Source organism: Mesoplodon mirus (genome assembly GCF_964341445.2).
Source record: "Mesoplodon mirus genome assembly, chromosome: 5".
Taxonomy (NCBI): domain Eukaryota; kingdom Metazoa; phylum Chordata; class Mammalia; order Artiodactyla; family Ziphiidae; genus Mesoplodon; species Mesoplodon mirus.
This window is the reverse complement of record NC_138980.1, coordinates 56,080,592-56,104,190: the sequence shown is the minus strand read 5'-3', so window position 1 is coordinate 56,104,190 and position 23,599 is coordinate 56,080,592. Positions and strand designations below refer to the sequence as shown.

Below are 23,599 nucleotides of genomic sequence, written 5' to 3'. Positions count from 1 at the left end.
CTCTTATCAGGCCTTGGGTAATCAGCGTGCATCCCACAAGTCGGACAGGAGAGCAAATGGCTCTCATTACCTTCAATGCAGTTTTCTTTTTAATCAGATAAATCTCCCTGGAAAAGTATGTCTTTGCAGAGAATGGAGCTCAGGGATTCTAGACAAAAAGTTTTGGGAAAAAAGATTGCATTGATCAGCAGGTAATGGTCATTTGATGTTGCAAAGACCCAGGAGTATAAATATTGAGGAGAAATAGTAATATGATAAAAACAGATAAAGACGTGATATTAGCTAATGATAGTAATAGCTACTACTCACTAAGTACTTACTATGTGCTGGGTCCTTTACATATGTTACTGTATTTAATCTTCTCAACAGTCCTGTGATGATGACGGCATTACCTCCTTTTTGTGGATGGGGAAACTGATGCTTGCATTTTCAGAAATTTAGCTGAGGTCGTGTAGCTTATAAGTGTTAGAGCCCAACAGTCTGCTGGTCTCTAAAGCCCACACTACTCTGTTGACTCTCCCAAATGATAGAGATTTGCAGAGTCCCTCTGAGGAGCTGCTCTTGTTTATAATAGAAATGTTTGTATGATTCTTTGGAACTGTGAGTGAGAATTCACGGAGCTCTGGGAATTGGAAATTATGGATTGAGAAGAATATGTTATTTGTGTGAAAGTGTGATCACTTTCACACAAATAACACTTTCGGTTTACTTGGCACTTCCACTTCATTTGATCCCCATGCCACCCCCATGACAGCATCTCCATGTACAGGTGATGACATTGAGGACCAACCGAAAGGTTAAGAGACAGGTTAAGAGACCTTCTCAGAGTCTCAGATGGCAGAGACCTAACATGGCCAGGGTCTGGGGCATCTTCTGCTTGACTATTTGGCTAGCCCCAAAAGACGGGAAGGTGATGGACAAACCCTTCTTGACTATTTATTAAATTGTCACTCAGAATTTCTCTGCAGTCAACTTGTCTTTCATTTTATTTTTCTCTGTCTCAGTTCACCCATCTTTGAAATACCACCTGCCTTTATCAACTGCAGGGGTCATTTGAATGGCAAAAGGCCATGGTGCTTAAAGATGCTGTGGGAGTAAACTCTTTCCCTTCTTAGGTCAGTGAACTTTTTTCATTGACTAGGTACGTTGAGATAATCATCTCGTTTGAGATGGCATTAATTTATTACTTCACTTATTTACTTATTTATCTAAAATAATTAGGAGGTGCCTACTGTATGTCAGAGACTGTGCTAGGTGACTGAGCAGAATATAAATAATAAAAATATAACAGCCCGTATGGAGTGGTTATAAAGTACCAGGCCTTACACAAAGAGCTTTGTCTGCAATATTTAATCCTGAATATAATCCTTTGGGTTGGATATCATTACCCCCATTTTACTCATGAGGAAATTGAGGTTCATAAAGGTTAAATAACTTACCTAGATACACCTGACCCCGGAGTCTTCTCTTAAATGTATCTCAGTAATAGATATGCCATAGCCCTTGTTTTCCAAGAACTCCCAAATTAATAGAGAGAGTGTGAAGACAAGTAAGTACTTGAATATCTGAGTCTAGTAGAAAAATATATCACTTCTCCCTCTGAGATCTATAATAGTTCAAACTTATAGCGGAAAATAAGCCAAGGTGCAATGAACCCATAGGAAATGCATCAGCAAAAGGGATCTGTTTGTCCCAGAGAAAAAAGAGGTTTTCATAAGAATGAAGCTTGGATGTGTGTGGTCTTCAAGCATCCAAGAGACTGTGATTCAAAGGAGGATGTTGAGAAAATAATAAATAATCTTCACTGGGCACTGAGGAAGAAATGACCTTAAATTGTAGAAAAAACAACTTGGATTAAAATCTGCATCTGCCTTTAATAAACTGAGTGACTGGTCTTCAGAAAGAGAATACTTTACTGTGAGTTGAGAGGATTTAGTTGAAGTGGGTATTTGTATGTAAATACAGAGTTTTACAGAAGCTCCTGGGCTGTAATAACTCTAAATAGCCCTCCTTGTTTCCCCTGTATCCTCTAAGATAGAGAGCTGCAGCTGTGCTCAGCGGGGTGGAACTTCTTTGTCTCACTCAGCAGGTTCCAACATCTTGGGGAAGAAGTGGGAAGAAGAGTCATAGAATTATGGGACCCGGACATCTTGTGCATTAAGAAAAGATGTTTGTTTTTTTTTTTGCTGTACGCGGGCCTCTCACTGCTGTGGCCTCTCCCGTTGCGGAGCACAGGCTCCGGACACACAGGCTCCGCAGCCATGGCTCGCGGGCCCAGCCGCTCCGCGGCATGTGGGATCCTCCGGGATAGGGGCACGAACCCGTGTCCCCTGCATCGGCAGGCGGACTCTCAACCACTGCGCCACCAGGGAAGCCCAGAAAAGATGTTTTTTGAGCACCTGCTATAAATTAATAACTGTATATTATGGTTCTGCAATGTCAGTAGGGATGATCATCTTCGTTTGTAGATGAGGAAATTGACTCAGAGATTAACTAACAATGATAGCAATGGCTACCAATGATCAGACGCTTTCTGGGTGCCATGCACAGTGCTAAGAACTTTACCATACATGCTTTCTAATCCACCCAACCACTCTATGAGGTGAATACCATTTTCTTCTCTAGTTTTCACTTGAGGAAACCGTGGCTTGGAAAGTTTAAATGACATAATCAAGGTAATTTGGTGGCTGAGTTGATATATGAATCTAATTGAGGTGGAATTTTGCCATATGTTTTGGAGCAGCTGTTCAAATGTGCTAATTTGAGCTATTAAGGCTCACTCAACTTTAATATATGCATTGTTTTAAGTTCCCGCTCCTCTGTGGTTTAGTATAAGCTTCTATAAGGAATATTTACTGAGGAGTGTTGAGGAGAAGACGTGTCAGTGAAGCCTGTGGGACTCAATGAGCTGAAAGCAAGGTAGGTGGACGATGAGGGAAGGACCAGGTGCCGTGGCTAGTGTCCCTTCCTGATTTTAGGAGGAAGGAGGGCTAATGGTGAAAGGATGGCAAGGGTCATTACTGAGACTTCTTTTCCTTCTGGGATTTCCTTCCTTTCTACCCTATACCTTCAGGATCCTCCAGCAGGGTCACCTCCCTGTAGCTCATAGGAGGACAAAACGGGGGGCCCAAATTCCACTGCCCTCTATTTCTTGTTGCACGGCTCAGAGGCACATGGGACAAGCTGTAGCTGTAGAGTCAGAAGTCTTAGGTTTGGCTACTACCTGTTTCGATTCTTTCTTCTGTGATTGTGAGCATGTCCTTTAGTATATTGAAGCATCACTTTCCTCATCCATAGAGTGTAGATCCCTCCTATCCTAACTTATAAATCACTATTTGAAATTATGTGGGACTTCCCTGGTGGTCCAGTGGTTAAGAATTCACACTTGCACTGCAGAGGGCGTGGGTTCGATCCCTGGTCGGGGGACTAAGATCCCACATGATGTGCGGTATGGCCAAGGGGGGGAAAAAAAAGAAATCATGTTGAAGAGAGCATAAGGTACTACACAAATAAGAACTCATTTCTGGATTGAAACAGCAACATGGTCCAGGGTTAAGCACACAAATTCTGCCAGTCTCTGCTGTTTACTAGCTGTGTGGCTTCGGACAAGTTACTTATTCTGTCCGTCTTTGTTTCTGCATCTGTAAAATGGGTAATAGTTGTTGCTGCTCACAGGGTTGTGGTAAAGAATAAATAATTCTTCTGCAGTGTTTCTTTGGTGCCTGGAACATTGTAAATGTTCAATACAATTTTTATTGATTCAGATTTTCATTGGTTGATCTAAGCTCTATGACAGGGAATGAATATATGAACTTCCAGAGGCTTCTTTGAATTTTATGCTTGAATCTACAAGGACCACCCACACTCACATCTAGTGGAGTACCACAGCACTTTCTGGTAATTCTCCTGCTCTGTTCTTAGTAATTTATCTCTTAAGTAGTAAATTAATAGAATTACTTTGACATTTCAATCAATAGGATTAAGATGATCTGATGATAACGGAGTAGTAATTGCTGCTGCACAGATGGAAACTGTCCACTGGCAAAAACTGTTCTTCTCAAGCTGGCTGGCAGCCCTCAGACCAGATTCTTTCAATCCTTTAAAAAATAACATTTTCCTCTGATGATAAAAGCAATGAACACACATTGGAAAAATATAATGCGGTTCAAAGAAAAAAAATAAAACCCACCTGGAAATCCCATTATCTAGATACCTACTGTTAACATATTAGTAAATTTCCTCTAGGTTTTTTTTTTTTTCCTCTATAGATTATAATCAGTTTTGTTTCCTGTTTTTTTTAATGAAGATTCTAAGGACAATTTTATTTTCTCTTGTTATTAAACCTTTAGAAACACGATTTTAAATGACTGCATATGCCAGTGTGTGGCTGTATTAGCATTCATTTAGCCACCCCTCTTTGATGGCCATTTATATGATTTCCTTTTGTTTTTTTTTTTTTTTTTGCGGTACGCGGGCCTCTCACTGTTGTGGCCTCTCCCGTTGTGGAGCACAGGCTCTGGAGGCACAGGCTCAGTGGCCATGGCTCATGGGCCCAGCTGCTCTGCGGCATGTGGGATCTTCCCGGACCAGGGCACGAACCCGTGTCCCCTGCATCGGCAGGCGGACTCTCAACCACTGCGCCACCAGGGAAGCCCCCATTTCCAATTTTAAGCTATTATAATCTATGCTGTGAAAAGCCCCCTTGGTCACAAACCTCTATCCATGCCCTGGAAGCAAAATTGCTGAGTCAAAGGGTATGAATATTTCTAAGGCAGAAAGACTCTACCAGTGTAAAGGGACCCCTCCCCACCGCAGGACCAGCAGATTGGCTCCTTTTTGAAAATGAATTCTTCATCAGATGGAGTCTGCTAGGGGCCAGGGCTGAAGGCAGTGGTGACTAAATGAAAGCTGAAGAAGAGAGATGACCGCTTCTTTTTCCTTTTTCTCCTTTAACTCACATTGCCTGAGAAGCTATATACACTGGAATGTGCTGGAGGAGAGAAGGAGAGATCTTTGTGACAGTGTAGTTCAGAAGTCCAATGTAGCTTGGTGCCATACATTTCCTTTTCTATTAAACTGCCCTGCCAATGTCTTCTCCCTGTGTCATATTCTTCTTATCCCTGAAAGTGCATATATATAGTAAGTATCCCATAAACGCTTGAAACGGGAGGTAGGATAGCTTGGTGAACTTAAATCTGATTCTGCCACATAGCTGTGTGATCTTGGGCAAGTCACTTAACCTCTTCACATCTGTTTTATTAATTTTTTTATCAGTAAAGTAAGGGTAATGATAGTGCTCTTAGGATTTCTGGAGTTAAAGGAGAAAATCAAGTGTTGATACCGTGATAGATAGAAACCACCTAGTATCTTAGCCATTATTACAAATAAAAATAAAAATAAAAATTTCTGTTTGTAAGATTCAAATATTCTTCACTAAAATTTTATGCCAGTCTAGGTTATGATTCTGAAGAACTTCAGAAAAACCTGAAGACTAAAAGAAGCAGGTATGGCAGGAAATACTGGATGTGGGCTGTACTTCAAATCGTGGCTAATTTATTACTTTCTGTCATAGGTTCTGCATCTTAAGAGGGACATTAATAGGTTGGAGCAGGTCCAGAAAGAAACAACTAGGCTGGTAAACAAACTTGAAATTGACCTGTAAGGAATAATTTGGCTCAGAGAAAACATAGACAGATCATTTTTAACAAATCTCTTTAGGCTATCATGGGAAGAGGGACTCAAATTAGTAAAATAATATTCTTGAATATTTACTATTTGCCAGGCACTGAACTAAGGTCTTTGCAAATACTATTTATTTCTTCTTCTCCAAAAAACTATGTGAGATTCATATTTGTGTTACTATTGTCTAGGTGAAGCAAACAAGGCACAGATGGTGGAAGTTACATGGCTAGTAGGTGGTAGGGGAGGAATAGAATGAGATCTTTCTGATTCAACAGTTTAGGTACCTTCTATAGCCCACTCACTTGTTCCAAGTGACCAGGGAAGGCAGATGGGACTCTCATATAGGGAGGTGGCTCCCTGATACATGTGAGGAAAGAATATTTTACCCATTAGAGCTACCCGGTAACAGGAGAGGCTGCCTAAGGAGATGGTGAGTTTCTTGTCTCTGGAAGTGTTCACGTACAGGCTGAACTCTTAGTATCATATTGTAAGGATGAATCAGCTGAGGAGTAGGTTAGAACCATGAATTTGCTACTTACTTGTATGACCTTGAAAGTTGCTTAACCTCTCTGAGCCTCAGTTTCTTCATCTGTAAACTAGGAATACTTAATTCTAATTTTAGGTCTGTTGGAGGAGTAAAAGATTCAGATAAATTGCTTAGCTAAGAACCTGGCATACAGAAGTTGCTGATTATATGTTAAGTGAACAATTATCTATGGTCTTTTTAATTTATTTGTACCTGTGCTTCTCATTTTATAGGGTGATCCTATCTATTTATTTCTTCCTTGAGGTCAATTCCAGATTTGGAGATGTCACCTGCAGAGTGGGTATTCTAGCTCACTTCTGCAGAGGTATCTGCCAGGCTCTGTCTCCTCAGGCAAATGACAGGTTGGACTTCGGAACAGGGGCAGTGGAGTAAGCAAAAGGAAGGATGTTTGGACTGTAATGTTAAGCAACAGAATAGATATTATTGAGAGAGCGAGAAATTAGAACCATTTTATTCTATTATCAATTATCAGATGGGTGTGAAAAGCCCACTGTGTGCCCAGCACCTGCCATGTGGATTAAGGGTATATTCAATCAGTTGGAAGCATTCTGTTTGTCTTCAAGGGCCTTAATGCCTGGGATGCCTCAGACAACTCTGAAAAGATTAGAGAATAGGACTGAGTGTCATTCTGTACTAAGTCCTTTGGCACAGGGCAGTTAGGGAAGGGCTGCTTAGAGGCAGGAGGTTGGAAAGAAATGACCTTGAAAGATTTCTTCCTGGCCTGGGGGATTTTCTCAGTTTTATGGTTCTCAGGATTGCATCCTTGCAGGCACAGTGTGGTAATGTTGCAGTTGTAGCTCCCTTGGGCATATTTTCTAGTCATTTCCCTAGGACATCTCCCAGAACCTGGGAATATGCTAATCATTTTTGCCCATTGTCAGGGAGGGGCTGTCCTCTTTCTCAGGCCAGAGAATAAGGCAACATCCTCCCTCCTTCCACAATTCCCTTCAGGCCCCTGTTCCTTAGACATCAGCCATGCCCCCCACCAACATCAGCCATGCCTCCAGCCAACATCAGCCATGCCTCTCACCAACATCAACCATGGCCCCCACCAGCATCAGCCATGGCCCTCACCATCAGCCATGGCCCCCACCAACATCGGCCATGGCTCTCACCAATATCAGCCATGGCCCTCACCAATATCAGCCGTGGCCCCCCGGCAATATGAGCCATGGCCCTCACCAGTATCAGCCATGGCCCTCACCAGTATCAGCCATGGCCCTCACCAACATCAGCCATGGCCCTCACCAAAATCAGCCATGGCCCTCACCAAAATCAGCCATGGCTCTCACTGATGAGACATGGAGTTGGCTGCCTGAGAATAAAGCTTTTATTGTTGTAATTTTTGATGTGAAAGTCCTTCCTTCTCCTCTTTCAACAAAATAAGCAGATTCCACCTGCTTTGGGAGATGCCTTCCTTTTTCCTCCTCCTTTCATTATTCCTTCTTAACATTTGCTTCTTCCCACCAACATTTCTCTCCCCTTCTGTTTCTCTACCTTCTTCCTTTCCCTTCATTTGTTTCTGAATCCTAGAATGATGGAGTTGAGAGAGATCTTAAAAGTCATCTAGTACAGTCTACCCATGCATTTTACAGATGAGAATTACTGTAGTCCAGGGAGGGAAAGAGACTCCCACAGTGAGTTCTTGGCTGAACCTAGAGTAGACCTGTGTTGAGTGCTCTTTCCTCTTTATTATTCTGCATGTCTCCCTCTTTTCTCCCCCTTCTTGTCCTTTCCCCCCTTTTATTTCTTGCCCAGTATTATTTCTTATTTTCTTTAGTGTCTTCATAAACCCAATGGTGATAGATGGAAAGGAAATCAGGGCCTTGGGTAGCAGAACTGAGGGGAAGTGTGTTGTCAGGTTCTCCTCACCTCTCTTCCTCACTGGGAAAGGCTGTGGTTTGGAGCGAGCCTCTCAGTTTTCTTCCTCAGAGACTCTACTCCCTCTACCCTGCCCCTCCACATCTTTGGAGAGGTTTGTACAATGTCTTTCTGCATATGAAGACTTTGAGCTGGATTGGCAGGGTGGCCTACAGGCATCCCAGATTGGGAAGATCCCTACCTCAGTTTCCTCATCCACAAAAGGGGTATAACAGTGCCTACTTAATAGCGTTGCTATAAAGATTAAATAGTTAATGCATATGGCGCTTTTAGAGAAGTTCCTGGCAACCTATTGGTAGGTTCTGAATACATGTTGTGTATAATATTGTTAATTATAAATATTATTATTTAGAGGAATTCCTGTCTGTGAGGCACAGGGTTGGGAGTCACAGATGTCATTCTCACATGAAAAGGGAATGGAGGGGACTTCTCTGGCAGTCCCGTGGTTAGGAATCCATGTCCTGAGCCCACTGCAAGGGGCACGGATTCAATCCCTGGTGGGGGAACGAAGATCCTGCATGCTACGTGGTGTGGCCAAAAAAAAAAAAAAAAAAAAAAAAAAGAAGGGAATGGAAAACTATGAATGTAGCTTAAATAGACACTCGTTGCTGACCTTGTCCCCGCTGTGCTCTGCCTCCAAGTTTGATTTTGTGCCCATGCTTTCTGATATCCTCTTTTTGTTTTTGAAAAAAAAAAACTACTTTCCAGCTTTCAAAAGCAATACACATTGTTGTAAAACATCCAAGCATTACTAAAATATGTAATGTAGGAAATAAAAGTCCCCCATAGTCTCATTCTCAAGAGATAACAACTATAAACAGTTTGGGGTCCATTTCTCTAGACTTTTTTCCCCATATGAGAACAGTAAAACATTAAAAAAATAAAAACAGGATCCTACTATACATACTATTTTGCTACTTGCTTTTTTCCCCTATTTAATCCTTCATCCTCAGTATTTTTGACTCTTCTGCATGGAATGAGGTCATCTGCCTTTGGCACTTACTGGCAGTGAGACTTTAGATGAATCACTGCTCCTCTCAGAGTTTCAGTTTCCTCATCGGTAAAAGGAAACAGTCCTTTCCCACCTGCTCACCTCCATGTGATATAAGCTTTAAGGGAGATCGTGGGCATGTGTGAAAGTGTAGGCATCCTGTGATGGAGTCCAGTGAACCATTCTCTGTCCCATACTCCTGTTTGACTGGGTTTGGAGCACTGACCGTGGCCTGAAATTCTGTAGTTTCCCAAGTTGTTTCTTTATTTGTACCCACCTGTAGAAGTTAAGCTGTGTGAGAGCAAGGACCACATCTCTTCTGTTCATCACTGTATCTGTCCCCAGAATGTAGAAAGATTACTGGCTTATAGTAGGAAGTCAATACATATTTTTTGGATAGTGAAGAAATTATCCACACTTAGCCAGGCTTCCAATTGATAAAAGACCAATTGGGAGAGAACAAGGCTGAGCAGGACTGGGCTGAGCCTGGGTGATGGTGGACAGCTGGCCCATCAGTGTCCTTGAACTCCACGTCATCCAGCTTGCCTGTTCTGTAAGCCCTTTTCCTTTGCCTGCATCATCCTCTCTTGGCACTCTTTGCCACCTGGTGAATTAGTCATTCTTTATGGCCCAGTTTAAGTGTCCTGACTCCTATTAAAATTGTCTTCAACTTTGTACTGTCCCCCGACCTCCAGGAAGAGTTAGTCAGACTCTTCTTTATGCTCCCACAATGCTTTGTACGTATCCCTTTTTAATAATAGTAATCATGGTTTTCCCGCTTTGCACAATTGCTATGTGCCATAAGCAGTGCTAACACTCTACATGCCTTCTCATACTGAATTCTTAGGGTGATTTGTCAGGGTAGGGTGATTTGGCAGGGAAGGATAATTATTATTGCCATTTTATTTACTTTTATTTGCTTAAATAAATTTATTTATTTATTTTTGGCTGCGTTGGGTCTTTGTCGCTGCGCGTGGGCTTTCTCTAGTTGCGGCGAGCAGTGGCTACTCTTCATTGTGGTGCGCGGGCTTCTCTTTGTTGCGGAGCACGGGCTCTAGGCGCACGGGCTTCAGTAGTTGTGGCAAGTTGTGGCTCGCGGGCTCAGTAGTTGTGGCACGTGGGCTCAGTAGTTGTGGTGCATGAGCTTAGCTGCTCCGTGGCATGTGGGATCTTCCTGGACCAGGGCTCGAACCCATGTCCCTTGCATTGGCAGGTGGATTCTTAACCACTGCACCACCAGGTAAGTCCCTATTGCCATTTTAAAGATGAGGAAAATTGAGGCTTAGAAGTCTTAAAAACAAGCTTGCTCCAAGGCATAGAGCAGTATACCATAGCAAGTGGTATTACCAGGATTCCAGAACATATTTGACATATTCCCAAGCCAGAGTTTTTAACTTCTGGGTCTTCTATGAGCCAACTTAATTTAAGAATTATGCAATGACAGCTGGAAAGACATGGAGTCTTTATGTAGTCCAATCTTATTTTAGGGATGGAAAAACTGTGACTCAGTTACAAAGTCAGAGCAGTGCTTGCAGGGGGAGGAAGATCTTTTCTAATCTCTAGGCTGTCCAATTTTGAGGTAGAATGGGGATTGACTCTTTTACTAAACCTTGTTGCCTTCTTTGTCAAGAAGTGTAGCTTTTCATATTTCAAGGCATTTTCAGTGAATTCCTCCAAGCCCCGTCTCTCTGGGCATGATGCAGTCTTTTCTTGGCTCCTGTGAAGAGTTTTTCTTTTCTACTAGATGTTTTAGATCACATCAAGAAAACTATATCCAATGAGGTCCATGTTTTCTGCACGATTGAAAACCATTTTAGAAAGTTTGCCTCGTCCTATGGAAGGGGCCTCTCTGCAGACCCAGGTCATAGTGGGAAGCAGCCTTATCTGCAATGGCTTAGATGTTTTGAGAGGCCCAGAGTTTGGACATGCTTGGCCAGACAGCAAGGATAAGGCTGAACAACTCACTGCAACAGCTCCTGAGCCAGGGTTGAGCTGCATATCTAGCTCACTCTCACTGTGACTCATTTCTTGGAGCAAAAAGGGGTCATGGTGAGACATAGCAGTGCTTTGGGTTGGCTGGTTGGAAGCCTCCAGTCCTGGGCCTCTGCAGAGTCAATAAAAGAAGGATGGGAGCAGGCATATGGGGGCAAAACAATTCAATTCAATAAGCACAGAATATCTAACGTACAGTACATGAACCACTGGGGTGATACTATCTATGAGGGGAAATGGAGCAAGTTGAAAACTCTGGGACACACCAGGGGATGTGTCCCTTGTCTTCGTGTTGGCCTTTTACATGAACCAAGAAATCCATTAAGTTCCTAGCCTTTGAAGGGCTTACAATCCAGCAGGAAGGTTAGAAGGGAACCCAAATGTATGTAAGGCTACATTGAGCAAACTGACTGCTGAGGGTTAATGCTTACATTTCCCAGGGGGTTTAGGAAGGAGAATCCATGCCCAGTTGGGGATAGTGATGGTGGCAGTCTGGGGTTGCTTCGTGGAGGAAGTGTTGCTAGCAGGGGCTCTTGAGGCGTGGATGGGATCTCAGAGAAGTGGAGAGGGAATTCACTCAGGGCTTGTGCTTTGCTCAGAAAAAGGGCTTAAAGGTGACTGCATTTATCTATCAGTAAAAGTGTTATCTCCATTTTTTAAGATGAGGAACTTGAGTCTCAGAAAGTTTGAGCAAACTGTCAAGATAATACAGCGAAGAAGTGACAGAGGTGGGATTCAAAAATCACCTGAGCTTGAATCCAGAGTTGGTGGGTGTGCCTTTCAGGGCAGAAATGAGGGGAGGGGTTTTTCTAGATATGTGGAGGGAGAGGGACCAGTGTGAGAAAAGTACAGAGCTGAGCACAGTGGACATGTAGCAGACCAATAAGAAATTCATCTGAGGTGGAATTTGGTTTGTGTGAAGGGAAGGAGCTGGAGGTGGAGGTGGGGTTACATTGTGGCCACGCTGAGAGTGGGAGCACACTAAAGCCCCGTGTTCTCAGCGAAGGGCAGCGCAAACACACAGACGCATGAGATGCATCTGTATGTGCACTGACACAGTATTGCTGAGGGGGAAAAAGGGACGTCACAGAGCTTGGTGTTTAGTATAACCCCATGTTTGTAAAATAGGAACAGCTTATGCCTGCAGCACAGCAGTTAAAGACTCTCCGAAGCTGGACTGTTTGGATTTCAATCTGGCACTGCCATTTCCAAGCTGGCAACCCTAGGAAAATTATTTAACTTCTCTGTTTCCTCATCTGTAGCCTCATCTATACAATGGGATGAATAATAGTATATCCTTGCAGGATTGTTCTGAAGATTACATGGGTTAATACATAGTCAACTTTGAGAAAGGGGTCAGGCACACAGTAAGCATTCTTGCCATTATTATGTTATGAAAATTATTTGGAAAGATGAATATTGAATTGTTAAGTGATTTCCCTTAGGGAGTAGGATTTCTGTGCCTTTTGGTTTTAAACACATCTCCCTATGTGGTTTAAATATTTTATGGCGAATGAATAATGTTTATAACGCAAACAAACAAACCAGCAAGTTTATTTCAAAAGTTAACATTAGGAGACTTTATTTCTATTGTATTTTTTCTTCTACTAGCAACAGGCCTGCTAGCGACACATTCAGAAATGTCTCTGGTGTCACTCAGATAGCTATTGGAAACAGGTGTCAGAGACAGTGTTGTTTAGGTGTCCCACAGGCCTTGTCTGGAGTGATGCTCCTGATTATAAAGGAGAACTAGCCCAGTCCTTGCTGCCTCTCCCCATGCTGCTCCCCTGCCCTCATCTGGACTGGGTATGTTTTCCTGGCCTAGAGATATTCTGAGAAGTCCTTTAGGTCTGATTTGGGAGCAGCAATTCTGGAGCTTGTGGTGAGATCTCCAATGCTGGAGATCGGACTGCCTTTCCAACCTCCCATACAGAAGATGAAGGGAAACTGGGTACCCTCAGTCCTGTGTGTCTGGGTGTTAGAGCCTGAGGCTTGAGAAGATCTTTGGTCTGAGTACTAGGGATCCGCAATGAAAAACAAATTAAAAACGGGCCAGAGATTATGCTGCCTTTCTTCCTTGCGTCCCCACTCAATCAGGCATTCTCTCCCATAATCCCCGATAGCTCTTTCATTGGAGTGATTTGAGGACGAAGAAGCAAAGATGTGCTACAGGGACCTGTCTTTACCCTGAGACAGAGCTCTAACCCCATACTCTCTGCCAGGGGTGGAAGGTAGTGCAATTTCCCTCCTCTGTGAAGGATGGAGATTAAAAACTCACATCTATTTATGGATGTGTGTTAACTTTACTGTTATCTAGAACTACCTGCAGGAGATGAGTCCTTGGTTTTTTGAAGAGGCAAACTCCTCCCTTTTTTGCCTCCATCTTCCTCATCCAGTTCAGTCTCCTCCCTCCTCCTCCTGGGTTCATTCTTGGAGTAATAGTGGCAGTACAATGGTTAAAAGAATGTTTTCTGCAGTCAGACTTATTTTTGAATCATGGCTCTGCCTCTTACAAGTTGTCTTACCTTGGGCAAACTATATAACCTATTTATGCCTCAGTTTTGTCACCTGTAAAATGGAAATATAACAGTACTTTTGTCTAAGGATTTATGACATGAGGCATGTGATGTTAGCACAGTACCTAGCATTCAATAAACACTCAATAAATAGTAACGATTATTGTTGAGTTGTTGCAGTCAAGGCTGAGATGGAGCATCATAAGGGAAGGAAGAAAGGAATGTCTGCCTGCAGTGTCTGTTAACATAAAAGATGTGCCTGCTCTGTGACCAGGCTAGTCCATTTCTGTTCTGTTATCTGCCTGAAAAAATGTCTTGTGTTCGTTCACAAAGATGTAGGTACACTGTGGTTATTGCAGCACTGATTTCAGTGGAAAAATCAGAAACAAGTAGAAATGCCCATCAATACAGGAATGGCTGGAAAACAACGGGATATCCCTAACATAAAATGTATTGCCATAGTTAAAAGAATGAGGTGGAGATGTATGCCTCGACAGATACAGCTTTCCAAGACATGTTGATATGTGAACAGAATAAGTTACAGAATCACACGGGCAATTTGATTCCATGAAATGATAGTCTATATATTTCAATAGATAGTATATATAGTTCAATAGATTTCAATATTTATTTCAGCATATGTGTGTATAACTCTTGAAATATATAGACTATCATTTCATATGTGCATATATATATGAATTAAAATGATCAAGTAGGATACCCCTTAAAGAAATAAAAGCTGGGAGGGACCTGGAGATCATCATCAAAGGGGATTTTAGGTTTAGGTCTAGTATCAGAGTTTTTTAAAAAGAGAATGTATGCATATGTTGTACAATTAAAAGCGATCAAGAAGAGAGAAGGAAATACCTATCTGGCTAAGAATGGGAAGACTATGACTTTGTCAAACCAAAACCCTGATGGGAAATTCCCAGCTCATAGGCTTTCTTCTACCCCCGTGACCCACTGGTAGAGGGTGAGGGCTATTAGCCTGATATCTACATCAGCTCACAGTGGTTGCAGCTTTGAGAAGAATATATAAAAGAGGAATACCTATATGTATCTATCTATATCTATGTCTATATCTATCTATCTGTCTATCTATCGATTGATCATCTATATATTTAGGGATGTATATATTCCAGCTGTAGGTTAGGAATATAGACATATGCCAGCTTTAAAAGGAAAGAGGCAGTGTGGTGAGCTAGGAGGAAGGAGATTTGTATTTGAATCCTGACTTTACCCTGAGAGGAACAGCATTGTCTTAGGGAAGTCACTTTTCTTCTCCAAGTCTCAGTTTTCTCAACTCTAAAATGCGGATAGTAACCACTGCCTTGTATCTATTTTTTAAGGTGATTGGGAAGCTCATATGAGATTGCGGATGCGAAATACTCTATAAACTGTAAAGTGCTCTTGTAAGAGAATTCTGCAAGTCTGCCTGGCAGCCAGGGTTGCAGCAGCCTTGCTGCATTCCTCTGGAGCTGGGGACTGTTGTAGAACTGAGTGCACAGCAGTAAACACGGAGCTCTCAAAGGCTGAAGATCATGACAGTCACTCTATTTGACGTATAAGATACTAATATGCTTTCTGGAAAGAATGACAGGTCAGAGGGGGAGAGAGGAATGAAGGACATGGTTCTGAGGTCAGACAGATGGCAGAATGGGGTGGCTTTCTCTGAACATCTGGGAGTCCTAAGTAAGCCTCCAGTTATGCAGAGTTGATAGTACAATGTGCGCAGGAAGACTGGTCAGTGAGATCATCCTTGGAGAAAGAAACCACCGATTCCCTCCTTCTGACCCCCTTTGCTCTATCTCTTCCATCAATCCCTATAGGCTCTCACTGCTGTGTCCCAGGGCCCCTTGGTGCCAGGATTCAAAGCCAGTTCCTCAGTTGCCCCTTCTCTTTATCCAGATGTCACACAATTGTAGTTCCCAGCTGTGTGAATGAGAACTTTTTGGTGCACCAAGACTCCCTTCAGTGTGGGGATGGGGATAGTTCCCTGAGGAACCCTCCTTGAGGTGCGTGTTTATGTTTATGAGGGAGCACAGTGTGTGAAAGGGCTGAAGGAAGGAAAGCACAGTGGCAGAGTTCAGGGCACGTGGGCTGTAGGGGAATAAGTCTGGGAGATGAGCACAACTGTGTTTGGCTTTGGGAGCGCTGACATTCACTCTATAATCTTGAGGAAGTCATCCTCTCCTGATCTGCAAAATAAAAGGGTTGGTCTGTGTCCGGGGTCCCCAGTCAGAATGATTCAGAGCCCTGGTACTCAAACATTTGGTCCACAGAAGCATGAGCATCACGTGGTGGCTGCTAGAAATGCAGACTCTCAGGCCCCACCCCAGACCTCCTGAGTCTGAATTAGCATCTTAATGAGATCCTCAGGTGATTCATACACACACTGAAGTTTGAAAAGCACTGACTTAGAGACTCTTGTTACCTTTAGAGGTTTCTGGGTCCCCATCCTGAAAGATTCTGTTTCAGTAGTTTAGTATGATGGTGGGAAGCTGTACGTTTGATAAGCCCCTCACAGCTAGATTTGAGAGCTGTTGAATTATAGAACTGCCCTAAGTCTTCATGATTCTGTTGGTACCTAAGACCCCCTGAAAGAAAGTGCAATTCTCTGTGGGTGAATGCGTGGGAGATGGAGAAAGGACCTTGCGAGCAAGGAGACTTGTTCTGTAGGTGCCTGGGGCTGCCCAGTATATGAGGCAAGAGAGAACGCTGCCCATTTCACAGCTGGGATTAATGACTGTCAGCAGCTCCCCTTTAAGACGGTAAACTTGTTTAGCAAGGGACAGTGAAAAACAGCCGAATTCAAAGGCAAAGAGTGGTAATCTAATTGCACTGAATTAGCCTTGGGAGACTGGGACAATATCAACTTCAGAAAACCACAAAGGGATCCTTTATAAGGAGTTTCAAAAGCATTGGGGCCTCAGCACCCCTCATTAGGGCTTGCATTACAAAGCGTAGGCACTTTGCGCATAAGCCCCTCTCCTCAGCATCTCAGAGCACTGGTCCCTTCTCATGTGCTTTCTGAATGAATTTCCTGGCTGGCCCGATGGTGTTTACAGTTGTGTGTCAGGCTTAACAGGGAGTTTGTTCAGGAGAGACAGCTGGAGTTCAGGGCTGAGAGGCCTTTAGCCATATAGGCCATCAGTCCTGTGAACACCATCTGTGCCTGAGGACTTGTCTGTGGACCAGTGCGTTTTCTGGCGGTCTTTCTGGTTCTGACGTTTTCTTATTCTGAGGTCCTTCTCATTTCTTAAGACCAGATTCTTACATAACCAAGGTGATTTCCTTTTAATAATCCTTTGTCGCATCGTGAGTTTGTGTGTTTGTGTGCGTGTTCATTGCCCAGTTTATTTATTACCCAATCCATTTTAGAGAAGGAAAAGGCATGAGTGAGTGTGTGTTTATGGCATGACTCAGAGAGCTTGCGAAGATCAGATGGGTAATTTGGTGATCAAGAAAAGGGGGGACCGTAAGTATCGTGAAGATTTCTCTCTGACCTGCATTTCATTTACTTTTCTGCTGCAAATTGCAAATCTCAATGCACAAAAGTAGCTTGAATTTCTTCTGCATCCCTCCTGGGAGGTGGATTTCCAGTCTCTGCTTGCACACCTCCACTGACAGGGACCCTCACTACCACTGAGGCAGCTGGTGCACATTTGACAGATCTATCAGAAGTTTCCAAATTACGTTAAAACAGAATTTGTGTGTGCACATTAAAAATATATTTATCTATTTACTGCAGTTCTTCTCTTGGAGCCATATAGAATAAATCAAATCTAATGTTTCCCAAATGGGGTCCCTGGGTACCTAGGGAGTTCATGAAATAGGAATGAGGACTCAGAATCCATTTTAAACGTTTCAGAGACTAACAAATTACATATTTATTTCTGACAAGGCTCTATGGGCTAACGAAAAAGCATTACACCTTTTCTTTTGTTTTTTCTTAGGTTAACTCAGTGTGGTGACTTTGCTTATCCCATGATGTTCAGTATTTCTGGCAGTTATGTATGCCTTTGGTTGATAAAGATGGGGAAAACAAGTTAATGGTGAATGGGGTTTGGTAAACAAAATTTTAAAAACATAGCCTTATAGGGGAGGAAAAAAACAAACAGAGTCACTGATAAAAGTATAGAAACCTTTGGTCTTTTTCTCAGGCCCCTCTTCAGATCTATGAGGATTGTGATCAGACATCATGTTTTCTCATCATACAAAGCATTTCCTGGGGAAACTGACATATTTATGGGATCTGTCAGTAATTGTATCCCAGATTGGGATAAATCTCCAGGGAGTGAAGCTGTTTATTGAGGCCCTCAATTCTTTTAGATCTTTGAGCCAGAATATAATTCTTGTAATAATTGAAATATACCGCAATAGCTGTAACCAAAACTGTTCTATCATGAAGGAGATTGGGAGGCGATAATCCTTGACTGGCACAGGTAAAAATGATTTTAGGGACAGTGATTTGTTAATTCTCTTTATGTTAGAGCTGAGAAAACTGAGGCCAGAAAGATCATGAAACCCTCTCAAGGGCATGCCACTAGCTAAATTCTGGATCCTAGGTCTTGTGCCCTTGGTGCCAAGGCCGCTTTGCCTAAAGCAGCAGAAAACCTGCAGAGTAGCATCAAGTTGGCCAGGCAGGAGACAGTGCCATCCATCTTAAAAATCATTCTGATTTCTGCCAGCTGATGAAGGAAATAAAGTTAACGACGCCCACAGAAATGTGATGGATGCTGTCGCAGACCGTGCTCGCTGTCTGGAGGGAAGCTCTGTCTGAAGGAGGAAAGCGGTTTTTAATGTAGCTTTAAAGGGAGCAGTGTCTCCCCTTTCTGCAAGGACACGGACTGTGGCATCTGTTACCTCTGTCTCCCCTGCAGAGTGCCTAGTTTTGGACTGGACACGTAAACACATGATAAATAAATGCGTGGTGTTGAAATGAAGGCAGTGTCGGCACTGATGTAAATTCAGCCTGAGCCTTCATGGGTATGGGCCTCTGTCTTTCGTGAAGACCTTATCTGAGACTGGGGGGAACTTAGGGGTGTTGGAGTCAGTTACTTGAGTTGATTGGTAAGAAAACTGAGTCCCCATGAAGGAAGGAGATTCGCCAAAGCTGTGCTGCAGGGTAAGAGCAGAGCTGACTCTACCAGGAAGACTTTCAAGTCATAGCCTAACTGTTCTTTCCACGGCACTGCTTGGTTGCAACCTCTTTCATAAAGTGGTCTCAAAAATAAATTCCCTACATTTCCCCTGATAGTTCATTACCAGTTTTGCAAATATGCAGAAGTTATGTGCTGATTCATAACTCCATTTACCAGCCTAATGTTCTTGTCCAAGATGTCCCTCGGGAACAAAAACATGACATTTTCTTTTCTCTGTCTCAAGTTTCCTAAGCCCCCCAAAGAGGGTAGACTGACATTTTGATTGGCCCTAATGCGAACTTGCCCAAGGGGCATCTTTCCTTAGGAAAAAGTCCTTGGCCCACTCCAGAAGCTCCTAGACACTTTCTGCAGTGCCCAAAATGCAGTGGGTAAGATTTGAGGAAGAATACAGGTATGCTACCAGGAGCAAAAGATCCAGGTGGTCATTTGCTCCTCTTGGCAAGCTTGGAGAATGGGAAGCCGGAAGGGTCACCTCAGAAGAAAGCTCATTTACCTTTTAACTGGGTGGTTTTTCAGGACTGAGGTATGAAGCAATCTACTTGCCATGCTCCTTTTGACCCTAGTGTGGGTAGAGATATCTTTCCTTCAAGGTTTTGATGACCTTTCTTAGCAAGTGAGTACCATATTCAGTACAAAACCTTGTTCAAGGAAACATCTACTGGGTTGGCAGATGGAAATGACACATAAAGAAAAGCACATAAAGATCATCTTTTGGAAAAACCACCCGTGGGTTAGACTTGGTTTATCTCCTCTGCCTTTATTCCCTTCTCAAGCACAAGCTAGGTCTCTGTTTGCTTCACTCTGGTGCTTTGTGTGTTCCATGGGGGCATTTTCTCAAGGAAACTAGACTTTCCTCCTCATTACAATTGGTTCATCAGAGCCCCGGGTTAAATATTTGGTCATTCTATACCAGTGGTTCCCAACTGTGGGCAATTTTGTGCCCCACCAACCCCATTCCAGATTTCTGGCAGCGTTTGGAGACATTTTTGACTGTCATGACTGAGGGGGGCGGTTATTGGTGCCAAGGATTCTGATAAACATCTTATAATGCACAGTTCAGCCCTCATAACACAGAATTTTTCAAAACGTTCAAAATGTCAGTAGTGCCAAGATTGAGAAACATGGTTATATACCATGGGTCTATCTGAATTACTCAGAAGGTGAGAAAATTTGGGGGTCACCCTGAGCCCTTCCCAGCCATAAGCCAGTGTAAGGGCTCTGGGAATCAAATCAAGTTCCCTTTGACTTGAAAGGAGGTTTGAAAGGAATATGCTTCCATAAAAAACCATATCTTTGCCTATTATTTTTTAACCGGTCTGGATATAAAGCCCCATCCCCAATTGAAAACAAAGAGACAAAATTTAGTTTATTGAATACTTGAATATCACTCATAGAATTTTAGAACCACAGGCTTTTAAAATATCAGAGCAAGAACTTCAGCCAAATCACCTCATTTTACTTATGGGGACACAGTTGGTGAGCACTGCAATGCTGTTTGTCCCCCAGTACCCTCTTTCTCTCTCCCCCTCAGCGCTTCCTAAGGCCTCAATTCATTCTCTTTGTTGGCACTGTATGAGATTTCTCCCTTACTCACTTCAATTGTTGTTTTGTTTGTTTTGCTGTCATTATTGCCATTTTGCTGGTTATGTGCTGATGAAGCAGCACTTCTGTTATCGAGAGCCTTTCCCTTTCTAGCCCCCAGATTTCCCCAACAAGGTGAGCAGCTGGGCATCATTTAATCTAAGGAGTACCTGGGTGCCTGAGATGACTGGATTGGCTCGTTCCAACACGGTGCCTGTCCCTTGGGGGAGAAGGGGTTATTCACATGGAACCTGCTAGGGAGGCAATCTCCATTTACCCCCACATACATTCTATTGAGCCCCCAGATTTTAATGCTTCTGTATTTTCACCTAAACTTAAAAAAATGAGAGAGTTAGTAATAAAAATGCCAATTAGACAAAGACAGTACTTTCCCTCTTTGTGACCTTTTTTTTTTTTCTCGTCTCTCTGAAAAATTGCTGAGGGTATTTCCCTAGTTCAATTCCTTTTATTAGTTTATGTTTCATGTTCTAAAACAACATTTATTACCCAAATGATGTAGCCATTTCTACATTTTGGAAGTGCAACAGTACCATCCCCTTTCCAGCTCTCCATAGTCATGCCTCTTCTTATAAACACATGGCATTATATCCCATATCCATTGTAGCTCATGTCTGCCTTGACGTATGTAGGGGAAGGAGATGTGGAGTGATGCTTCCTGATAGGCCACCACCAGTAACTTAAAGAATTAATACGGTGGATTCATAACCTTATCAAAATGACTACGATGCAAACCTTTTAGACTGTCTCCCTATTGCAAAAGACAATGTCTGGGAGAAGAAAATCAAGCATTACATACTGTTCATCAAGAAAAAAGGAGTTGGGGGAGAGGATGTGCTTGGTCCTGTTAATTTGCTCTTTAATCTCTCTGGTTCAGTTCTGTCTCAGAAAGCCAAACAGAGAATCAATTTGCGTACAAATGTTACTAAGTATCCCACCTCCACAGCATTTTACAGTTCTACTAAGGTATGTAGAGGAGAAATGATTTGATATTGTTAAGAGGATACTTCCTGCCCTCTTGCCAATAAAGTAGCTATATTTCACAAGGCCCTGGATTGTTGCACTTTGTTCCTTCTATCTGACTCCTTGGCTATTAGTATTCTGAGTAGTGGGCAGGACTATGACCTATCAAAGAATTATTTGAACTGGAGATTAGAAGCTTTAGCATTGGGTATCTCAGAGAAGGAGAGAGGTCTTGTCTTCATCTCAAGAGAAAGACATGAAGAGAGGCTCACATATAGACCCTTACGATCTGGAGAGAGTTGTCATTCATTTAATTAAACCAACCACTGGATTAGTCAAACCAACAATTTATATGCAGAGTTCTCTATAATGTAAAAAAGGAAAAAACAGCAACAACAAGAATTGTTTGCTGGTTTATGATGGGAGAGACTAATATTTGTTGGTTACTTATTTTTAAAAACAACCTAGAGTGGGTTTTTCAAATGACTGTTAATCCAATGCCATGGTAAAACATGAGGGTCAGACATCTAAAATGAAGATTAATGATCCCTGCAGGTCATAGAAGAAGACTAATTTTTTTCAATTCATATAAATGGAATTTATCATAACAATCTCTGAAGATGGCATGATTCACCCACTTACAAAAAGACTGTATATTTCAATGCTTCCTGAAGAGGTGATTTTTCACTTGTGCTGTCATAAGAATGCTAAGCCTATAGGCAGAAAAGTTTAACCTGGGAGACCATGGGTGGGGGAACTCAGCTACTGAGTTGCAGATAGACATAAATTAAAAAAACAAAGCAAACGAGACTTGTCCGTCAGTTCAGGACCTGCAGCTAGCAAGTAGAGTTTGGAAAGCTGAATGGGGGAGAGGAGGGAGTCAAAGTTTCAAAAGAGAAATGTTTCCCGGAATCTGTTCCTGAGTAGATCCACTCTGCCTGCAAGTTCAGGGCTTTCCAGCCTGAGGTCATAACGCTGTTGTTTCCAAGCACTGAGCCTCAGCAACACTCCCACCCCCACCCCGCAGCGAAAGAAAACAACAAAAAAGGAGAGAAAATGATTTTTCTGTGTCCAGCGAGTTCGAGTGCAACCTTCCCCGTCACCGCTAGTTGTCACTTGGCTCCCAGACGGGAGAGCTGAGGTTTTCGGCACTGCGGTTAGAGAGAATGCAGTCCTAATTAAACTGAGTAACTCCTAAAGCTTCCCCTTAAAGTCCTCAGCCGAGCGAGAGCCGATATGCAGGGGGGTTGGGGGCCAGTGATGGGGCGGGGGTATAGCAGGCAGAAGGACAAACAAATCACAAGAAATAGGCAAACAGCTGCCAGGGTAGCGACTGTCTCAGACCTCCACGCACAAGCCAGACACCCTGCGGGCGGGAGGAGTGGGGAGGGGGAAGGAGGGAACGGGGATGGAAGGACCCGATTGCAGCGGTATACAGCACCCTCCTCCCCCGAAAAGAGGGGACCACGGACAGATTCAGCCTCCGTGCTCCTTTTCCCCATTTCCATCAGAGCGATGTGGTCAGTAGAAAATTGCATACCTGAAGAATACAATGGTCTCCCAAAGGTAGAGGCGAAGAGTATTGAAGCTGTACATTTTTCAGGTCCTTGTGCTTTGTAGTCCACGAGTTAGGGGGGCAAAAATGTTTCAAATTGGCACTTACAAAACAGCGCTGTTGAAAAAAATAATCCAAATCCTAAGGGGAGGTGGGGAACAGGGGCGCGGAGGGAGAGCCCCAGGGGAAATTGGAGCGAGGGGGCTCTAGGTACCACGGACAGAGACAGCCTCGAAGCGTTTCAGCACCACGGAGAGCGTCCAGCCCTGCTTTTCAGGAGCGCGAAGAGTATTGCTGTTTGTGAAACTCCAGCGTGTCTGTTGGCTCCCTGCGGCGCTGGGGAGGCACGTCTGGGGGCGGGTATATTTTGTTTTTTACCCGTTTTTCTGTTTAAATGGCCAGCCCCGCGAAGGGAAGAAAAAAAATCTTCTGTGGAGATCAGAGCGCTGGCCTTGGACCGTTAGATTGGGCGAGCATCCTGGGTAGGGAGAGCAGGGCTTTATGCCCCTGGGCTGGCCTGAGGGGGTTACGGGCGAGGGGAAGCGATTGATGGTGCTGCCTTCAGTTAAATCCCAGAGAATGTGCCAGGCTGGCGCATCGCGACAGAGTCCCGGAATCTCATTCCCCTGCCTGCGTACCCGTCTGCTGTTGCCTTGCGATCCCTGTTCTCTGGTCCTCGCCGAATAAGTTATGATCGCTGCAGGAAAG

General features: G+C 43.3%; 1 protein-coding gene across 2 annotated transcripts in view; it reads right to left on the bottom strand.

Annotated features, from left to right (window-relative positions):
• Positions 1-22,932, bottom strand: part of GLRA1 (glycine receptor alpha 1) — a gene marked incomplete at both ends in the record, with an annotated part of 82,755 nt that extends 59,823 nt beyond the window's left edge. For both annotated transcript variants that reach the window (XM_082620899.1, XM_082620900.1), the window contains one exon: positions 22,877-22,932. In XM_082620899.1, the coding sequence (XP_082477025.1) occupies positions 22,877-22,932 (56 nt within the window). The remainder of the gene's footprint in view (positions 1-22,876) is intronic.
• Positions 22,933-23,599: the final 667 nt, after the last annotated feature.